The 19,933-nt window shown below is 36.6% G+C and overlaps 1 protein-coding gene across 6 annotated transcripts; it reads left to right on the top strand.

The window, feature by feature from the left end:
• Nucleotides 1-7,540: 7,540 nt before the first annotated feature.
• On the top strand, nt 7,541-18,311 carry LOC116264981 (uncharacterized). 6 transcript variants are annotated; one of them, XM_050080282.1, is made up of 9 exons: nt 7,541-7,740; nt 8,037-8,377; nt 9,680-9,791; nt 12,693-12,854; nt 15,016-15,065; nt 15,788-15,911; nt 17,547-17,622; nt 17,701-17,789; nt 17,840-18,311. In XM_050080282.1, the coding sequence occupies exons 2-8, from the start codon at nt 8,180-8,182 to the stop codon at nt 17,756-17,758; spliced, it is 780 nt and encodes a 259-aa protein (XP_049936239.1). In that variant the 5' UTR covers nt 7,541-7,740; nt 8,037-8,179; the 3' UTR covers nt 17,759-17,789; nt 17,840-18,311. The 6 variants fall into 6 exon arrangements, with proteins under 6 accessions (XP_049936239.1, XP_031501360.1, XP_031501344.1 ...); XM_031645500.2 differs by having other exon boundaries at nt 7,542-7,740; nt 17,867-18,311; XM_031645484.2 differs by having other exon boundaries at nt 7,543-7,740; nt 8,115-8,377; nt 17,701-18,311.
• Nucleotides 18,312-19,933: the final 1,622 nt, after the last annotated feature.

Below are 19,933 nucleotides of genomic sequence, written 5' to 3'. Positions count from 1 at the left end.
CCTGTTCTAACAATATATAATGACCAGCCTTCTAAAGATGTTGCTGTTTGTTTCCTATCTTCCATCAAGGATAGATAACCTGTGGAAGATTTGTTAATTTTTTCTCCTTCATTCTTTGTTCATTCATTTTTTCCTTAATAAAAGGAGGAAGCACAACCTCCAGCAGGACGTTTTAGGTACACTATACCATGTCTTCCACTAAAATGGTGGCCATATTGGTGAAGAACAAGTTTTAAATATTCTTCAATGCAATAGAGACACGATGATAAAAATGCAAAAGAAGATTCTTAAAAACAACATTAAATCTTGTCTTAGAGTGGCACATATACGAGCAAGGGTGGAGCCAGAAATTTTTCATGAGGGAAACCGAATTAAAGTTTTTAAATTTTGACAGGGGCCGAAATATCAATTTTCAAAATTTTTATACAGAACAAGTGAAATTTTCTAAAATTTACATGTTTTTTTTTTAGTGGGGGTCAGGTCCCTGCGGGGCCCCTGGGCTCTCCCCCTATATAGGAGACTAAGATTGTAAAAAATGCTGTCATGGCAGACCTCTCTATTCAAACAGGTCTTTAAGAATGACTATGAAAATGCTAGTTTAGAAAATAAGCTTCAAGTTATTTCAACTTTCCCTTTTTTCAGCCTGAGTTATGTGTGAAGATATAACATTGTCTAAGTGAGTAGGCAATGCCCACCAAGTCTTGGGAAGCCTTCAAAACCTTTGTGACCAATGATGTTAGGGCAAATAAGAATCCAGTTGGTTGTCTCCTTCGCGCTGTTAGTAGGAATGTACAATGAGTGAGCAAGAGCTCAGCCAGCTCAATCTCCGCTCGAGTCACATATTGCTAAGCTCGAGCTTGACTCGAGCCTTATGAGGCAGGTTCAAGCTTGTCTCGGTAAACTGAGTCCGGACTCAAGCTCAACTAGTTTAAGCTCTTAACACTTGATTCATATTATTTTTCATTAAATGCAAATAAAAAACACAGAAAGTGTATTAAAATTCATCAAAATTACCAACGTACCATGAAGATTAACAAACAAGGAAGACATGATCTGAGTCGAGCTTCAATGAGTCCAGTTGGTGTAGCTTGAATTGACTCATTTATAACTCAAGTTTTAGCTCAAGCTCAAGCTTGACTTGTTTATTGAAGGAATCACTCTTTGAGTTGAGCTTACATAGGTGATTTTGAGTCAAGCCCGAGTAAGCTTAACTTGTTGTATATCCATACCTACCAAAGATTACCACTCTAGTATTGGGATGACACATTTTGAGGCTTTGTATGGAAGGCCGTGCAAATCGCCAGCTGGTTGGACCGAATTGGGTGATGATAAGATCGAAAACCCTTTAGTTTTGAAACACTACACCGACCAAGTGCAATTGATAAGGAAAAAGTTGTTGACTGCTTAGAATAGATAGAAAAGCTATGCCGACATTCGTCGTAGAGAACAGATGTGGGTACTTTGATTTTCAAGGTATTCAAGTGCAAGATGATTTGACGATGGAAGATAGGCCTATTAGAATTGTGGATCAAAGAGAGCAAGTGCTTCGCACGAAAAGAATTCCTTTAGTAAAGGTGGAATGGCAGTACCATGGATTGAATGAGAGCACATGGGAACCTGAGGATGATAACTAGTAGAAATCTTATCTTTTGTTTATGTTTTCAGGTGCACCGGGCACGTCCCGTCGACCTTGAGCTACCTGATTCGAAGTTCAAGGCATTTTGAAGAGTGTTGTGAGCACGCCACATGTATGGCGACTTTCCAGGCAAGTCCCTGCCTGGGCAAGTGTGTGAATGTGTGTTCCTAGGATCATGAGATCCTAGGATTTGTGATGTGAATTGATTGATTGTTCCGTGAATGAATGTGCGTGTCATCGCCTCAAGAGGGTGTCGACTAGTAGTGTCAACGTACAAGCTCTCCAATAGGCCACTTCCCAACCTCTTGCCGTTGCATGCTACTAACGTCAAAACACAATGCTTCAATCACTTCATCCTTAATACTTCTTACATGCTTTCTATAGTTAAAGCGTCTACCCCAAAGATACATCCAATATACGTATTCTTCCCTAAATAACGCCAAAATACATTCATTCACAAAAGCATGCGCCACGTGCTCGCAACAACGGTTCTAAATTTTCCCCACAACATCTCAATTTTTACCATGCTTCCCTGTTGCTTCAAAAATTAACCCATCATACGCAAATGATCATTATAGCCATGAATCAACGCTTCTCCAACATAATCACGAGGGTTGTCTCTCGACTGTAGGCCGCCCGCGGTGTGCACGTGCCTGTATTTGCACCCACAGGAACTGTAAATTCACTGATAGTATTGAAACTGAAATGTATGTGATGGAAATGTACATGATTGATGTGCATGTAACTGTTGTGCTTATGAATGTAAGTGACATGTTTGAGGATGCCTTGCATGGGATTGAAATTATGTTATTGTAGCCATTGAGTGGCCTCTGCATGTCGTGTCCTGACACGACATAGGGCGGAGGGGGTTAAGCCATGGCCCCACCCCAACCAATGATTTTTTTTTTTCATTGAAAAACATAATATTTTTTAATTGCATAATGTATTTTATGTATTAGAATTCAGTTTGGCTCTATCCGAATTCATATGTTGGATTGTCAGCCCGCCCCTGAAGAAAATCCTGGCTCCACCCCTATACCAGAGAATCATGTAGAACAACAATGGCACACCACTACCATGTCGACCAGATAGCTTGAACACAACGGGAAACATGTTGCCTACTCTAGAATAATGAACAAAATCTTGGACTTCCTTCTCCAATTGCTCATCACTCATCCGCAAAAAACTTGATATAGTCAACCGGAAAAAAATAACCTATTAAATCGAGCAGCCGTTTTTAAGATAAAACTATACAAGTGAGGCAATGTCCTTTGATCCAAATTGTTTCAAAGTTGGAAGTCAATAGATAAAATTATTGTGAGATGGCATAAGAGCTACTTAAGACATAGTTGGAAAACTCGTTGGTGCGAGTGAAGGACGAGCTGGGCCCTTGAGCATGCCATTAGGGTCATTTCCGATGTCCAAGAATATTTAAGAGAATTTGTGATTCTTTTTCCCCAAGACTTTCTTGCAATTGAAGAAGGGTTTTACCAATCGCTACACAATGTTGGAAAGGAAACGATTTTAAAGAAGGACAAAAAAAAGAAAAAGATTAATGAGGGGGAAAAATGGAAATGAAAGAAAAGAAAAACTTTTTATATTATAAAAGCAAGTTTTCATAGGAAGGAAAGGAAATGAAAACATCTAATTTAATTTACAAGATTGCCCTTACGATCCTCAAATATATTTGCAGATATATTCTTTTATCTTAAGTCAAAACAATTTCGAATATGGTAAAACATAAAATAAAATATCAAAAATTGACTAACTAAAATGTAATTAACTTAGAAAATGATATGCAAAAATTGTAGTTGAAAAAGCAAATTAAATATCTAATCCTATATGTAACACTAACAAAAAATGTCTTAACAAAAAATGTAAAAAAAAAAAAGAAAATAACTAATGGAGACATGTTATGGAAAATACTTAAAATATTGGGATTAACTTTGAAATAAAACTAAAAAGAACCATATATATATAGAGAGAGAGAGAGAGAGAGCCGATAAAATGGGAATATATAACAAAATTTGGGACAAGAGGTCCCCTAAATATAAAAACAATCCGCAAAGAACAAAATTACGCAAGCAGGAGGAACAAATAAACAATACAATGCACAGAAAAATAAGAGAGAAGAAGAAAGACGAAACGGCACAGTCACCCAACCGCAGTCAGGCGGCGGCGCTTTATCCGAATGGCGAACTGGATATCCCCTTGCACAAGACGAGCCACAGAATCTGGTGAAGAGAAGATGCCCCTGAAGACCCTGTTGTTGCGCTCCACCCAAATGCGCCACCAAGCTGAAATGAGCCACGGCCTCCAGACATGACCCCAAGAAGCAGTCAGGTGGGGGGAAGGACAAAAGAGGAAGAAAAGACGAATGGATGGTGGGTTTGGAAGATTACTAACAAGGAAAGGCCAAGTATAAGCAAGGACACTAAAGAAAAAAGGGCAAGAAGTAAAAAGGTGGACCCTAGACTCAGTCGCAACAAGACATAAGGGACACTGGTTAGCCAAACTGATGCCAAGGCGCTGTACGTGATCAAAAGTGTTGATATGGCCAGTCAGAAGAAGCCAGACAAAAGCAATGGCTCGATGAGATGGGCCAGGAGACCAAAGAGACCGAGGGGGGAGTGACGCGACAGAGGGACCAAAGGAGGCCAGGTAGCAAGAAGAAAAAGTGAACTCACGGGTAGGTGAAAGGGGTCAGGATGGGGACGTGAACGATGAGAGGTCAGCAAGGCGAAGGAAAAGAGGAAGGACAGAAAGCATGTCGGACCAAAAGTGGGAAGGGGAGATGTGAGATATAGAACTATGCCAGACGCTAGGGGAAGGCAGGTCGAATTTTGAACTAATGAACTGGGTGATGGGAGAATGTTCAGTAGCTAACCGCCACCACCAAGAACACAGGGAAGACTCACAAGCCCGACTAAGGTTGGTAACCCCAGCACCCCCAAGAAGACGCGGAAAGACAACCACATCCCAAGGCGCAAGGCGATCTGAAGGTCGATCACCATCCCAAACAAACTTACGAATAAGCTTATCAAACCTACGCAAGACAGCCACAGGAGGCCGAAAGACAGACAAAGCATGGAGAGGAACCGACGCGAGGCAGTGCTTAGCCAAAGTAATCCGACCTGGAAGAGAAAGCAGCTTTCCCTGCCAACACTGAAGGCGATCCGTAAGCTTCTGCTCCACCCCATCCCAAAAAGAAGGAGCAGGAGGCGACAACGTAATCTGAAGCCCCAGATAGTCCATGGGCAGACTAGTAGCCTTACACCCAAAACAAGCTTCCGCGAGAAGTACCGTGGCCGGATCCGCGTGAATGAAGGAGAGGTGACATTTGGCGGAATTGATAGAAAGACCTGAGATGAGCTTAAAGACCCGAAGGATGAGCCAAGTTCTCACAACCTGCTGGCGAGAAGTACTGCCGAACAAAAGAAAATCATCAACATACTGAAGGGTGGAGAAGGACGGTAAGTGGGGGAGCGAATGGGGTGAGAGGAAGTGGGTAACTTTCGTTTCTAAAGTTGTCACTCTCAAAAAAGTTTTTCTTTTTAACCTGAGAAGGGGAAGTGGGTAACTTTCGTTTTCTTCCTTTCTTTTCTATTAGCTCTCACCTACACACAAAAAAAAAAAAAAAAAACTTTCTTTCCATTTCATCCTCCATTCCCCTCCATCCAAATTCCCTCACCTTTATTCTGTTTTCCCCCATCTGTTTTCATCCATCAAAACACATTCTTAAAGGTCTTTCAATCCAAGGTATGGATAATTAGGGGATAATAAAGAATGTCACTATATAGTCTCACTTCTTACATTTCAAACCGTATCAAAAAGTGTGCTTTGAAAGATCCTCATTTAAATAAACTTGTAATCTTCAGTCTAAACAAACTGATCATCTTAATCAAAGTCCATGTAAAAAGCTATATTTAAGATTGTAAAAAAACAATGTTACATATCATCCTTTTTACTTTTTCCCTAAAAGTTTATTTTGATTTTTTCTTTTTGGAAATGTGATAGATATTATACGTTGTTCCTTTGATCTTTAACATTGTTTTTTCAGTCTTGATTTCTTATTGTGGTCACGTAAATCAAAATGTTGTTCTTGGTTAATGTTCACACTGCAACCAATGTGAAGTTAATTTCTTTTGTGTTTGTTTGTTTCTTTTCTTTGGGTCAATAATGGAGGTTTTGGTGGTAACTCGCTTTGCTTAGACTGTCAACAGTGGGTAATTCTTTGGTTGCAAGTAATTGCTGGGTTAAGAAAATAGGGTTTTTGAAAGAAAGAGAGCATTGGTGCTCTGGCAAGCAGCAAGGACAAGCAATGAAATCGAATGTTCACCCGATGGCGAACTGCAAGATTCAGCAATAAATTTCAATACATTGTTTTCTAGCATGGTCAAGTCGAGACTCGAGGTTCCTAAGGGATTGGCGCAACATATGGTGTGGAGGTTGATAAGCGGCTAGTATTCGTTTTAAATGATAACTCTTTATGCTGCAAAAAAAAGAGGTCATCACTACATAGTTTAAGTTAAACTATGGCGAAAACAACATCCTATATCGACATTTTTCATTCTATAGTAATAAATATGATAAAAATTTATATCAATCAAATAAATTTTCAGGTGCACTAATTGGATGACATAAAAATGATAAAAACTTGATTTTGGTAAAGAAGCCATTGTAAAATATCACCTAAGTCTTGAGCAGTGTCGGGAAGGAAGAGAGAGACAAGCCCAATGCCTATTGAAGTCTTGACCAGCGGCAAAGAGGGAGAGAAAGAGCCACGCAAGGTCGGTTGATGTCTCTTCTACAGGCGAGTGGAAATGGTATACACGGTAAAAAGGAATAAACTTTTCGTTTCCTTTTTAATTCCTTCAATTTTAAATGAATTAGATTTACATTAGAGCTCTTTTTCCTTTCCCTCCCTTTGCAACTAAACAAACTTTTTTGCTTTCATTTTTTTGATTGATTGTTGTTTTCTTTAATTTCCATCCATTTCCCTCCAACCAAAATGGAAGCTTCCTATCTAATTTGGGTGAAACGATGAAATACTTTTACTCCTCACTCAGACTCAAGAATGCTTTTCATGAAAATAATATGAAGTGACATGTTTCCACCTTTTATTGGAGAAACATTATGATACTTTTATGAGAGAAAAAAATCATATTTCATTTTGAAACTTATTAAGGAAAGTTTTTTTTTTTTTGCAAAAAAATTTAACCAGCAAGAGTAATTGAGCCATTTCAATTCTAACATATACTTTGGGTTTAGTTATAAAACCTGCGTCCGTCAATGTTGATGTTGAGGGGAACTTCTTGTTTCATTTTATTAAAAAGATATTTTGTATGTGGTCCCAACTCGAGGGGAGAAAAAAATTATTTTTGTTATTTAAAAACGCTAAATATGTAGTTCCATTCTATTCAAAAAATAACTTTTTTTTAGGGTTTTGGACAAGTGACCACACCAAAATAGAAATACCAAAGAAAAAAATTGAAAATGGCTCAAATAAAAGAATAAAAAAATGAAAAAGAAACACCTGAAAAGGAAAAGGAGAAAAAGAACCCTTAAGAGTGAAACCTCACACAAAGAAAAAATACCATTACAGTAAAATTGGCTTTAACTATAAAATACCTTCTGCAGTCACAGTGTAACCATTAAAGGTAAAAGAATAAAAAACCGTCAGGTTCTACAAAGGGAAAAAAGGAAAAAAAGGGGATAAAATTGAAAGAGTAAAAAATTAATTTCTTTCTGAAAAAGACAAAAATACCTTCTGACAAGCAAACCCCACATTATAACCTCATGAAAAACCAAGAGAAAAAAGAAAAAAAAACTTTATAAATCGGAAGAATAACAAAATTGCTTTTTACAGGAAAACAAAAATGCCTTCACCGCTCGTCAGAACGGAATAATCACGCAGCCGGCATTAAAGCCCCACACGTCCTTCTCCGCATGTACACTCGTTAAGGCGGCTACAATCACTCGCGCAGTAAAACAACACGAATTCCCTGATATGATAAAGCTCCAATTGCCTCCATCCCTCTTTCGCGGAAGACGACCCAAATGGTTTTTCTTCATTCTGGTGAACTAATATCAAGTTGGAGAAGGTTTATCTCTCGTTTCTAAGCATGTTTGCTGCATGCTTTCCCTTTGTTCTTGCCTCTGTTTTTGTACTTTTTCCGCTTCTGATTCAGGTTGTGACATATTATACTCTTCTGTCTTCTTGTTAAGTTTTTCCCAGTTAAATTTGTTTGTATGTGTAAATGTATTTGAAATCCATGTATGTATCTTGGTTTGGGAGTCCCATCTCTCACATTCATCGGTTTTACTGGATTGCCATTCTGGGTATTGTCTTGTTTGATTCGCTTGCTTATGCTTTTTTTTTTTTGATTCCTTGATGTAGGTTTCATTTGATCCAAGTGACAAGGTTTATTTGCTGTACCATGACGCATTTGGTTGCATTTTGATGCTTGTTATATAGGCGGTTGGAATGCAGATATCCATCGATTGAGCTATTAGCCTGACAGTCTGCTTTCTGGAGCTCCGATGGCGAATAATTTTAAGGGATTCGAGGCCATTTTTGGGGAATGTGAACCCGAGTGGTCGAGTGCAAGCTCTATTCCTTTGCGGGAGTACGTTTTTCACGTTCGTGCTTTAGACCAATCAAGATTATGCGTACAGGTCACAGATTTTCATTCCAACACATTCCAAGCCATCCGTACTGTTCAACATCTTGAAGACTTGGTGAGTAATTTTTCTTTTTCACATCTCTCTCTCTCTCTATCTTGTTTTGTTCTGGGAAGTACTCAGGGTAGATTTTTTTTTTTCATGGTTTTTTGTAGGCAAATGTTCTTAGTTATTTGTTCACGAAATAGTATGATAGCGTTTCTTGTTTATGTTTTTTACAAGTAGCTGTCTCAACTGCCGACATGCAGGAAACTCTTCTTCCGAAGAGGGACTTGTCTCTCATTAGTGTGATGCTTGATTTATGTTAATCAAAGCTCACGCTTCCTCTGTCGTGCTTCGTAGTTTGTTTTTGTTAATTAATTCCTTGTCACCTATTAAGTTTCCTACCGCTTGTCTCTTTATCTTAATTTCTGCCTCTCTTCCTATACTTTATTTCAGTGCGCATTTTCTGTACTGTAAATTTATAAGGCATATTATAATGACCTTCTCACTGAGTTACCATTCTTCAAGTTCATTTTTATGTAGTTTATTGTTGATGTCTTGCTTTTTACAGCCTTCTGCATTTTTTCTCTCACTTACACAAGTGCATCAAGATCATCCCCTCCTTACAACTTTTTACAGCCTTCTTGTCACATCTCCTATGGATTCACACATCTTTTGTATATCTGTAATTATGACCTAAAGGATGTCCTTGTCTTCTTGGAATATGCCAGTCTTAGTTTTATCAGTTGGCAGGAAATACATGGAAGAAACACATTAAAAAGGATGATGGTTTTGCTTCTTTTCCCCTATAAGCATGATAAGCCACTTTCGTTTGAAGAGCTTCGGCATATTTCTGTGGAATTATTACCATGCCATTGTATGAGGCTCTGTCATGGAACTCTATTCAAAAGTTCAAATGCAATGACACAATTATTTTTTTATTTTTATTCACATGAACCTGACAGGTCATCACTCTTAGATTTCATGATAAAAGATATACAAAACATTTAAATAGCAAATATTTTTAAGCAAAGATAAGAAGTTTATTTTCTTATGTGACTTATTTAGAAATGGTACAGTTAAGTGCTTTTTCTCTTTCCTTGTGTTCTTTTAGAAAGCCATAAGATTTTATGTATCAAACTGCCTGAAAGTGGCAGGCATTCAACCTCACTAGGATTTTAAGTCCATCTCAAAACAATGGTCTAAATCTAGCTATTTCATTAGCCATTACTTGGTGTTTCATTTGATAAACTTTCATTTTATAACTTCTAGGGTAGCACTGATACTGATCCATTCTGGTTGAGGAACAACTTGCTTAGTTATGGCTTTCCTGGTTATGGAACTAAGGTGTTTCACTATTTTTCTGTTCCTATTCAGAAAGATGATGTTGGAGTTGGTGGTTCATGGCTTGACTTTCTAAATTATCTTGTGAGTTCTATATCATCGAGTAATGTTAAGCTTATGCTGGAAGGACCTGCAAAGTCGGATGGTATTGCTCTTACTCCTTTTCCCATTCTTCCTGTCTTGTGTTTGCACAATTATATGTTATATAGGACCCAGATTTTAAAGTAGTTGACGACCTGATAGGACCGTCTTGTTATTGGAGAGGAAGGGGATCCCTTGAATAGCTTGGGAAGGATGTTGCCAGTTTAGGTTATACCTTAGTCAAAAGCTGATGTAACAGTTAGAATGTTGCATATGAAACAGTAGCATAAACTGGGTGCAGCCGTAGTAATAAATAAACCAGCTTTTATTGGTGAATATTTCTCAGGCATTAATTTGAAAAGTTTGTTTTGTCGGAAGAATCTTGAGAACTGAAAAAGTAAAAAAATATAAAAAATAAACATTAAGAAATTATGAGGTTGTTTGCTAACTTTTTTACAAAAACATTGGTGAAAATTTGCAATGTCTGTTAAAATGTCGAAAGAATCCAAGGATCTGTGGAAGATAAATTTGCTGCTTTTTTCATTTTCATTGTTTAAAATATTATCCATACTTGTGACTTGGTGCAGCCGGGTTCCATAAGTGCAAACCCCCAAAATTCTATGTGTCAATTTCTTTCTTTTATTTTCTTTGTTATTTGGTGTAAAAGGAATTGTAGTGTATAGGATATTTCATTTTCTTTTCACTGTTAACTCAATTTGGATTTATAAGTTCAACTTTTGAGCTTGTTTCAATTGGATTAAAACATCCTATCTTTTGAGTCCAATATTAACAGACACACACACACACACTCACTCACTCACACCTATGTCACATGGGTGCTTCTAAATGGCTGCCGCACCCATGTTGACACTGGTGTTGGTGCTAACACAGCACTTTCGGTTCAGTCAACCCAACCTGGTCAAAACTAACCATTTTAAATTTGTACATAACTAAATTATCTTTAATACAACAAAAATTATATATAAATATAAATAAATAAGGCTACCAAACAGTTAAATAACTATGTAACAAATGATTTATAATTTTATATACATATATAATGATTTATAATTTTATGTACATATATATATACACACAGACATATACACACTTGCTACACCCGCACCGAATCTTTTTTTATGAAAAATTGCTGCATCCACACCCACACCAGCACCCGCACCCCGCACTCAAGTGACATAGACACGAGACATACATATTATGTGTACATAGTATGTACATGTATGTATGACCACCTTGGCCCCATGTCTACCTCTATCTTTGGCAAGTGCTTTAAGAAAATACTCCATCAAGAGAGTTAGGCATAGTGGTCAGGGTTATTAAGCTTGCAAAAGTCGGGATCTAATTTGTCAACAGTGGAAGTCAGAAAAGTCAGTGAAGGCCTAAAGGTTTTAAGACCAGTTGACAGAGTTAATTGACTTAAATAACATCAATAAGTATAAAAACATAACCTTTAAAGTCCAAAGATGATAAAAGACATAAAGTATCAGTATGAATCATGTAAACCATATCGCAGAATGATAAATAGAAATTTAAGCATTTAATGTTACTTAAGTTAAATAAGAAAAGCGGGATCCTTGGATAAATATAGCTTTATGTGGCACTTTCATTTTATTTGATATGGCTTGTGTAGTTGCACGGATACATATCTATTTTTTTCCATTTTATTTGATATGGCTTTATGAAAAGGCTGAAAGTCCCTTTTAAAATTAGTAGAGCTTCTCTGGCATCCCTGGAAGTTGTATGGCATTTTAAACTCTAAAATTCCCAAAATCCACCTTGGCATCTCAAAGTTTTGGGAGTAAGACAAGGATCTTATTCTTTGAATATTCTTAGTAAAAGAATGTCTCATGATAATTCGGAAACCTTTTCTTTTTTGAGAAAGAAATTCTGGAAAGTATCTGTGGCTGGCAACCTTCTCTCTCTCTCTCTCTCCAGAATAGTGGAAATGGTCTCATAAATCATATACTAAAAGGAGGTTTCCCTCTTTGCAATCAAAGTTCAGCTCATGCATTATGGGGCAGGCAGGTAGCATTTAATGCTGTTGCCTTGATAAGGAAAGGACTGCAACCGGGGGTTGATATGACTTTATGGAAAGGCGAAAAGTCTGTTTTGATAAATATAATTTCTTTGGCAATCCTTGGAAGTTGTGTGACAGTTTAAACTTGAAAGTTACCAAAATCCACCAGGGCATTTCAAGTTTTTGGGAGTAGGGTAATTTCCTTGGAATTTTTTTGTATGTGGATATGTAGCTTTATCATTCAATAATTCAAGAATTTGGCATGTTTATAAGTATGGATTGAAGTTACCAGTATTTCTTCTATTCTTTTCAGGAATATCTTTCAATTATTTGCCCTCTGATCATCAATTCAACAAAAGGACAATAGATTAGCAGATGAATTATGCAGTTATATTACTGTGTTGTTTCCTGTTATACATCTGACTTTGTAGGGTATGTAAAGAGAACTAGCTTGAAGCCCTGGGGATCATTTTTCTAACTAATGTCTTGTTTATGATCACTTTTCTGCAAGTTACTTTATTACTAGCAGTCAGCTATACTTGTTTGCTGAACTTGTCATTGGTGGCTGAACTATTTTTTGTGTGAATTGAAGTATGCTTTATTAATTTCTGTGACAATTCGTTCAAGCAAAAATGAGAGGGTTGACAAGTTAAAAGGTTTTTTTCTGGAAACTGATAATAGAACTTTTCCTTTTCCTTCAGGTTCGGATTGATCTATCTGTTAATTTAGCTCCCTTGTTTTCCATTTTTGTTGATTGAGGATGATATCATTGCTAAGTTGTTTGCTAGTTATTCCTCAAATGTACATATCTGTTGCTTAGAGCGGCTTAAGTTCATATGCTCGTATGCGTCATGGTGCTCAAACAGATCATAGTTAACCAGTCAGGTGGCATCTGATATCTTCTTTTTGTGCATTTGTACCGTTTAGGTGCCAGATTTGCAAAGCTAACAGCTCAGGTGTCTAAAGGAATGCCTCGCATTTCTATACCTCTTGAGAGAGTTCCAGAGTCCAGTGCAAAGGATGCTATTGCGTTTATCGCAATTGAACTGTACAGGAGCTACAAGAAGAAATGCAAAGATGTTGCTAGAGGTGGTTAATTTTTCTTCTTGAAAATGTATTCTTTGCCAATCACCTCTGGAAATTCTTCTGTGTTAATATTGCTTTCTGCAAATCGCCTTTTCTGTTCTTATGATAATGAATATTTTACTTACAATTTGCCTTCACGATAGGATTAGCCATAATTCTTTGATCATGAGAGAGAAGCTACTATTCTATGCACATTGAGGAAAAATTTTAGTTAAATGTTGGACAGTTCACTGTTATAAACATTGTATTTTCTGGCAACGCATATGGTAATTTATAACACTAGTCTTCTGTAATTTTTGTGAATTTGTTTGCATGATACTAATCTGTCACCTGGAACTCTGGGAATTTATTAAAAGAAGGGCTTTCTTGAGTTACAAACATATGTAAAGTTTTTCTTTTTCCATGCTTTTCCTGTTTCAGGTCATCTAAATTCTAATGTTAAATTAGGGCTGGGAAGGTGAACTGAACAAACAGAACAAGCATGTAATCAGTTTACTAATTTACTTGAGTTGCTTGAAATTAGGTTGTGATTGTCAGCATTGAGCCCGAGTGATTTAATGAACATATCTTATTTGGGCTTGTCCCTTTAGCTGTTTAGAATCAATCCTGGCTCAAGTTTGAGGTGGCAAATGTGATTTAACTATTGTGAGGTTGCATAAGAATGTTTCAATTTTTGATATCATGGGTTGCTTTCTGCTCATCAGTTTACATAGTTGGCATAATTTATAAGTAAATACAGTTACTTGATAAGTATATATTATTTGTAACACTGGATTCCATGTAAAGAGAACATAGAGCAATTGGCTTTTACCAAAAACAGTCACACATTCACATTTGCTCACGTGTATATACATGCACATTCATATTTTCCCACATGTATGCACATTTGCCTAGGCTGGACTAGGCATCAGCACGCCTAGTCCATGGAAAGGTATGTACTGATTTGTACAAGCTGTTATAATGTATATTGTATGTTATATGTACAGTCTGTTGTAATGTATATTATATGTGCTGATTTGATACGATCTTTGTTTGAAAGGATTCAAATGAAATAGTCTATAAGGTCCTATATAAAATGGATTCCAATTCATAGCAGCATATACAGTTATTTACACCAGAATTCATATTTAGTTTTTCTATTGCGGTACTTTATCTAGAGAAACTGTTGTTTTACAGTCAGAATGTTTGAGGTATGTGTCTGGCATTGGATTCTGACAGGATCTCATCCTAAGAAATGCAGGCATTGTGTCCAGTATGTATTGTGTCCAGTGTAAACAAGAATGATGTGCCTTCTTTTGTGCATCAAACTAAGGTATTGGCTAGAACAGAACAGAACAGTTTTCTAATATGTAAACAAGAGCAAAACAGTTCTGCATGTTTTACATTTTTGTACTACACGTCTGTGTTAGTGGTGATAGGCACACCTGGAACAGAAGCTTACAGTTCAGTCAGTAATTACATATTTTTTTTATGAAATAGTTGACATACCTAAAAAAATTAATTAAAGAAAATCGGATGCCTTTTTTTGCCTAGGCACACCTAGGCCCTAGGCGTTACCTGGTGGCCAGGCAGTGCCTTGGTGCCTTGACAACATAGGATATGAGAGACCGAAACTTAAATAAAAACATCTTTCCCTTTTCCCTCTGTTTTTTGAATCTCTTCTATTTCCTTTCTATGGGTGAAGATATTTTTTGAGAAATTCACCATAGTACATAACTAGACTTACATAGGACCTCACACATTTTTTGTTGCTACAGATAAGCACTTGTGTTACCTGGGTACATTTCAGATATCTGCCTAAAGTGGAAATAACTTGTTTTGTGTTTCTCATGAGATAACTAACACTCTTTTGCTAAAGGATTTATTGTACACCATTTTAGCCATTTGAATTGGCGAAATGAAAGTCCACATGTTTCTTAGGCCAAGAATAACTAATGCATAAATAGGAAAGGTATGTGTTGGATGTCAGCTAGTTTTTTAAAGTAGGCAGTTGTAAGTGCTCACTTTTGCTATGCATCTCTTTCATTGTTCTAGTTGTCCAGTTCTGTCATTTCGTTTGTTCTTATTTTTTTTCTAACCTGCTTCTGGTATCTATACTTATTGCATGCTTGTCTGCACTTGTAAAATTTAGAATAACAATTTCTTCATTTGTCTTGTGTGTCAGCAGAGCAGAGACAAACAGTTCAATTGACAACTATGCTTTCAGCTGAAAAGGTGATTCTGTACCCATAGAGAATGTGTTACTGCTATTTGCAGGTTCACACACAAACACTACTAGATGTAATTGACGTGCTCATTTTCAGACCAACTTTTTCATGAATCGTTTGGTTGAAACATGTGAAATGGGTATCTTATTTACAAGACAATAGTCTAAAGATTTTCCTAAAATTTAAAACCTATAAATTCATGGTTTTTTGAAGGGTTTATAATTCAACAGTCAATTCCTATATATTGGATGGTCCTGAACATATGGGGATAAATTTGTGAAAATGCTGCTAGAAATACCATTTTGGCACCTTGTACACCTTGTGAACTCCATCTCATAGTTATATATGAACATGATCCTGTGCATGTCAGAGATGCTGGGTCGGGTAGGGTTTGCACCATCTTGAAGTAGCAAGGCACTACTTATGAAGTTTTGTCTCTGCTATGGTCAGAACTCGGAAGCTGATGGTGGCTTGTGTAGTTGCATGGATACATAATAACGTCAGTATGTGGCTCGTCTTTAGACCCTTTTTGCCATGTCAAAGGCAATTCTTTTCTTGTGGTAGTGTGTCAATGCAAGATGTGAAGGTGCTACTGCTAGTCATGGGCACTGCTGTTACAAAGATACTTGTTTTGTACTGCTAGTTCAATCATATCATGAGTTGATAATGTAAGTCTTATGTCTAAGGGCCATATCCTCCAATTGGCTGAGGCCTCTGTTTTCTTCATAGGGTAAAAATGAGGCTTTGAAAGATCAACTTGCTTGCTCCAATCAAAGAAAAGCTCGCAAATTGACGGCATCAGATTCCAAGTCTTCTGATTCTGTTTCTCTCAGTAGCTTGGAAACCTCTGTAGGTGAGTTATCTGCTTGCAAAGCCAAATTGCTGTTAGAAATTTTGAATCGTAGAATGTTTTTTCTGGTACATGAACATTAGGATGCTAAATTCATATTTAGGTGGAAGGTAAAACTTTTCTTCCAATGCAAGGAAGGTAAAACTTTTCTTGAATAGCTGTGTCTTTCAATACTTTTAGCAGTATAAAAAATTTCATGAGTGTCATTAATGTTGTTTTGTTCTGTGTTAAAACATAAAAGTTATATTATATTGCCTTATATCCACAAATGGAAAAAATGCACATGAAGAAACATTTTTATACACAATGGAATTGAGACTTTCATGCTATATCGTGCAACTGAGACTTCCATGCTTTGGATCAGTGTAATCAGAATTGATTCATTCAATTCAGTGGCCGATTCAAAGAATGCCACATGTTAAATTTTTAGTTGTTTTTAAATGTTTTAAGAGTTTTCTTATTTTAACTAACTTTTATATAATTTTTCATCTATTTTTTTTCAAAAAAATCTAATTTTTTAAATATATTTTCTGATTATAACTGATTGAGCCGCTGTATTGCTGAATGCGCCAATTTGATTCCCAAATCCTATTTCTACGATATGCCTTGGATGGCTTTTTCTCTCAATGTGGTTTAGGAGCAAAAACAAGCAACCGACTATCTATGGAATTTGGCAGTGGATACTTGTATCTGTGATAAATAGTAGCAAGCAGGATAATTTATATTATCTCTGGGATATCCTTATGTTCCAGTCAGCCTCAGCTATGTCCCTGGAAGAAAAATATCAGGAACATTTGGGAAAAAACTCAGTGCTTAACAGTTTCAAGAAGTATAGAGTGTAGCTAAAGGAAGGAAGAAATGACCTTCTGGGGCAAAGTGAGAATCGAATAGGGCAAAGTAAGTTGGCCGAGACTTTTGGGGCAAACTGGGAAATGATTTCTGATGGTCTAGTTTGGACTTTGGACTTTGGAGTAACAGGAGTGGGGAAATAGGACTCATCAAGGACTCACCTTGTAGATGGGGTAAGTTATAATCACATTGAGAAATCATGGCACATAGATACTGGAAAATGAGAATCGTCATGCAAATCATTTATATGACTTAAATGATTACTTGATTCCTCTTCTTGAGTATATTCAGTAGAAATAATTTTTTACTGGTCAGTGTCTCGTCCATCCTTCACTGCCAATGATATTTTAGTTTCATGGTTTATTTAAGTGTATGTCGTTAAGTTTCTCATACAGACTATGCTTCTTTTATTTTTTTCTTTCTAAATATTTATTTTATTCTGAGAATTGCAAGTTTGCTACACATGTTTGAGAAACTGGTCCTTTGGTCGTTTTCTTTTTCTTTGGTTTGACGTATGGGAGATTTGAGTGATTCAGTTGATCCATCTGATTTTTGAATGAACGAACCTAAAATTTGTTCTCTAGGCTGTCTTTAGTTATCGTGGATCCTAAACAAACCGTGTATATCATCCTTATGGATTGGAGAATCAGGAAGATGTAAAATTTTTACTTTCGGTATGTGTGCTTTGTTAACTGACTACTTTCGGTTGATGAAACTTTTTTTACCTGAGTTGGTGATGCCAATGAATGATATTCCTCAAGCCTTGTTTCAATTCCCATTTTTGTGCAGATAATCAAGTTGACAACCAGAAGGCACCTTCCCAGTCCACAAGTGGGAAACACAAAGCATTTCCAACTGTACACCGGTAAACAGGAGATATTGTTAAGTACCAAAGTTTGGCATATTATTTTCTTATCTTTTTACAATGGTTTTTCCCCTGCAGAACTAACAAGTCAAGAGGTGCTATCTTATCTGACGTGGGTGGAGATGCTGACAACTGATTTGCCGAAGGCTTGACAGGGTGTTGACAAGGTGGGCTACATTTTTTTTGGAATAATGGGATGACTGACTTTTAATGACAGATTGGTTCCACTTTCTTTGTTTCAAAGATGTGCATACGTACTGCGGAGCCTGTACAAATCAAACCTGCACAGATAATCCTCATGTTTTAAGGATCTGCTAACAAACTTCTGATGATTCATCTTCTTAACATCTGTTTAAGTTGGACGCTTTAACCATTCACCAGTGACATTCGGAGAAGATAGCTAGACTCTTGATGATGATCTGCTTTCTCCCAAAACGGGATCAGAATCAGTATTTTTTCCTGTAGATAGTGGTTAGAATCAGACTTGTCAAAAACTATGGCTCCGTGCGCTGCATGGAAAGGGGGTTGAACTGTTAAAGGTTAATGGAATTCTGGATCTCCCATTTCCATCCATGGTTCCTAATCATCTTCTCCATATGTATTGCCTGCTCTCCTTTGAACATTGTCAACTAACAATTTTCCCTGATAAGGGAAGTGCCAGCTGCAATCTATGTGTTGATTCATATTTATTTTTTCCGATTGCTATCTATTAACATCAGATAGGACAAATGGAGGAGCCTGGTTTTTCTGTTTATGGCGCTCTACTTCCCAAATTGGGTACAAAACTGATGCGTTTACCTCGTGCAAATGTAATCAGCTGGTTAGATTCATCAGCTCAAGATCGGATGCCCGAGTCCTGACGCGGCTGGTCATTTTTTCAAACCAATTGCAATCTGATTACACTGACCAGACTTATGTTTATTGGCCATGTATCTGATCTAATTTACAGAATCTGAATGCTGTAAGTCAAAGTACATTCAATGGTTGGTCAGTTCTAACTTTTGTTAGATGGCGAGGCTTAGATGCATTTCTTAAGGAGGCATTTGGCAACAGGAACGGTATGTATTGTTTTAGATAAATAGAATAGAAACATACTATTATTATTGCCAAACAATCTTTTTGTATCGTGCCAAACTGTTAGCGTAAGCATGAATACATGAAACAGTAACATACTATTCCTATTGCCAAATAGTCTTTTAGAGAGCAGAAACTCTGCTGCTAGTATGTCGCTGAGGTCCTATGTATGCTTTGGCCTATGCTATGTTGAAAACTCCGATTCTTTCATGTCTGCGAGTCTTGGAATTCTTTGTTTTACTAAAATTTGAATTGCAAAATGAATTTGATCCTATTTTTTTTAAGCTAATGGAGTTCATTGCACTTACAAGGCAATTTTTTCCTTTTCGGAACGGCGACACTGTAGGGATGTAAACGGATGGGATCTATCAACTTGTGGTATCTAATTTTTCAGATATTCATATATTTAGGTCTAAATTTGATTCGAATATGAATGAAGAAAGCATTCATATATTTAGGTTCAAATTTTATTCAAATATGAATGAAGTGAGTACTTTGAATTCTAAATTTTAATTTGATGCCATTCCTAATTCCTACTTTAAATTCACAACCCAATTCGACTTTTAAATAAACTATTGAGTCCAAACCATTCCATTATATATTGAAAGCTGACTTTCGAAATGTATGAAATTAAATACAGGACGTTATTTAAAAATTAAAGCTGAGACTGAACTCAAAAACAAATCTGATTTAAGACAGAATGTAAATCATTCTCATTTAAATCCGATGTTATATCATTTTTAAAAATTCTAGTCCTTCCAATTGTGTCAATCAGATGTTAATATTTTCTGAACCTTTTGAGCAAATCCAACCCTTTGGAAGGTGGACGTCATGATCTATCGGTTTTTATTGTTGAAGATGTTAACGTCTCCGGCAATCAACAAAGCACCTAAAGTGTAAATTCTTGTGGTACTTTTTCAAGACATCAGAAAATATAGGCGTAAGACACTCGTGTATTCTCTAACGTTATTATTCAAGATATTAAAAGAACAAAATTCTAACAAGTTCGAGATAAGTTTTGACAAGAAAACGGTTACATGTATACCTGGGCATCGGGACGGGAACCCAGTACCCGGCTTGGTTGGGCTCGGGCCTAAAAAACCGTTCCAGGTCGATCCAACAGGGGCTCGATTGTGTTCGATAACTTTTAAACTTTTAAATATTATTTTTATTTTTTTAATAATATATATTTTATTATTAAAAATAACAAATTATATTACAAACATTATTTTATATT

The sequence above is a fragment of the Nymphaea colorata genome, chromosome 1 (genome assembly GCF_008831285.2).
Source record: "Nymphaea colorata isolate Beijing-Zhang1983 chromosome 1, ASM883128v2, whole genome shotgun sequence".
NCBI lineage: Eukaryota > Viridiplantae > Streptophyta > Magnoliopsida > Nymphaeales > Nymphaeaceae > Nymphaea > Nymphaea colorata.
This window is presented reverse-complemented; position numbering and strand designations above follow the sequence as displayed.